Raw genomic sequence first — 1,488 nt, 5'->3', positions numbered from 1 at the left:
GACCTAAAATATGACAGATACCAGGTTCTGAGAATGCAGAGTGCTGACTGGGTGTTACGGTTTCACCAGAATACTGAGTTGGACCCAGAAGCAGACACTGACTCAGGGTTGCAAAAATAACAATACAAGTTTATTGGCTCAAAAAAGGGAAACAAAAGGCGAGCACGTGAGAGCCACTTCACGAACTGAGGGATATCCTGATCCCGAACAAAACACAACGGCAGGCGTGGAAGCCGGCAGGCGAAAAGTGGACAGGCAGGCAGGCAGGCAGTCACCGGGAAACACACCCCCGGATCTGGAGACAGGCAAAAATACAAAAAGGGTTAGCTTACAAGCTGGTTGACACGAGAGGCGATACACACAGGAGTGGCCGAGACAGAAGTGATACCGCGTATGAAGACTGATACTCTGGCGAGGATAGGAGGGAAGCCGGGGTTCTTATACAGCCAGGTAATGAAGATGATGAGGAACACCTGGTGCTGCCTGCCGGTGAAGCCGCGCCCCTGCCATACAACCACACACACTAAACAGACCCTGCGAAAAGGAAGGCTTAAAGGGTGACAGGAAAAAACACAGATCACACCATGACAGTACCCCCCCCTCAAGGACCGACTCCAGGCGGTCTGCCAGGCTTGCCAGGGTGGTCTCTGTAGAAGTCCCGGAGGAGGCCAGAATCCAGGATCAGGGACCGGGAGATCCAACTCCTCTCCTCAGGACCGTAGCCCTCCCAGTCAACGAGGAACTGGAATCCCCGGCCCCTACGCCGCACGTCCAGAATACTCCGGACCGTGTAGGCAGGATGGCCATCTATGAGCCGGGGGGGTGGCGGGGCGACGGCTGGAGGGCACAAGTCGCTGCTGGACACCGGTTTCAACTGGGAGACGTGGAACGTGGGATGAATCCTAAGAGCAGAGGGGAGTTTCAGACGGACTGCAGAGGGGTTAACGATGGTCTCGATCTCATAGGGGCCAATGAAACGGGGGGCCAATTTCTTAGAGGGAACGTTGAGTGGGATGTCCCTAGTGCAGAGCCAAACCCTCTGCCCCGGGGCGTAGTCTGGTGCCGGAATCCTCCGGCGGTCAGCGATCCGCTGATTACGCTCCCGAGATCGTAGCAGGGAAGCTCTGGCCTCTCTCCACACCCTCCTGATCCTCCTCAAATGGGCCTGGACCGATGGGACAGCCAATTCCACCTCCTGGCTGGGAAAAAGGGGGGGTGAGTAGCCCAGGCAGCACTGAAAGGGGGACATACCTGTAGCGGAACTGGTCAAGGAATTGTGGGCGTACTCAGTCCAGACGAGGTTCGTGCTCCAAGCAGAGGGGTCCTGAGCACAGACGCATCTTAACGCCGCATCTAGGTCCTGATTAGCCCTCTCCGTCTGGCCATTAGTCTGAGGATGATAACCAGAAGACAGGCTTACCGTTGCCCCCAGTGCCCGACAGAACGCCCTCCATACTTGCGAGGTGAACTGGGGTCCTCGGTCCGAAA

The 1,488-nt window shown here is 56.6% G+C and overlaps 1 protein-coding gene across 1 annotated transcript; it reads right to left on the bottom strand.

Moving 5' to 3' along the window:
- Window positions 1–273: 273 nt before the first annotated feature.
- On the bottom strand, window positions 274–1,275 carry LOC141012279 (uncharacterized). The gene is made up of 2 exons (XM_073485718.1): window positions 389–1,275; window positions 274–295 (listed from the first exon to the last, which is right to left on the bottom strand). Exon 1 carries the CDS (start codon window positions 1,247–1,249, stop codon window positions 602–604), a length of 648 nt encoding a protein of 215 aa, XP_073341819.1. The 5' UTR covers window positions 1,250–1,275; the 3' UTR covers window positions 274–295; window positions 389–601.
- Between the last annotated feature and the right edge of the window lie 213 nt (window positions 1,276–1,488).

The sequence above is a fragment of the Pagrus major genome, chromosome 17 (genome assembly GCF_040436345.1).
Source record: "Pagrus major chromosome 17, Pma_NU_1.0".
Lineage (NCBI taxonomy): Eukaryota > Metazoa > Chordata > Actinopteri > Spariformes > Sparidae > Pagrus > Pagrus major.
Note: the sequence above shows the minus strand (reverse complement) of the source record. Positions and strands in the feature narration are given on the sequence as shown.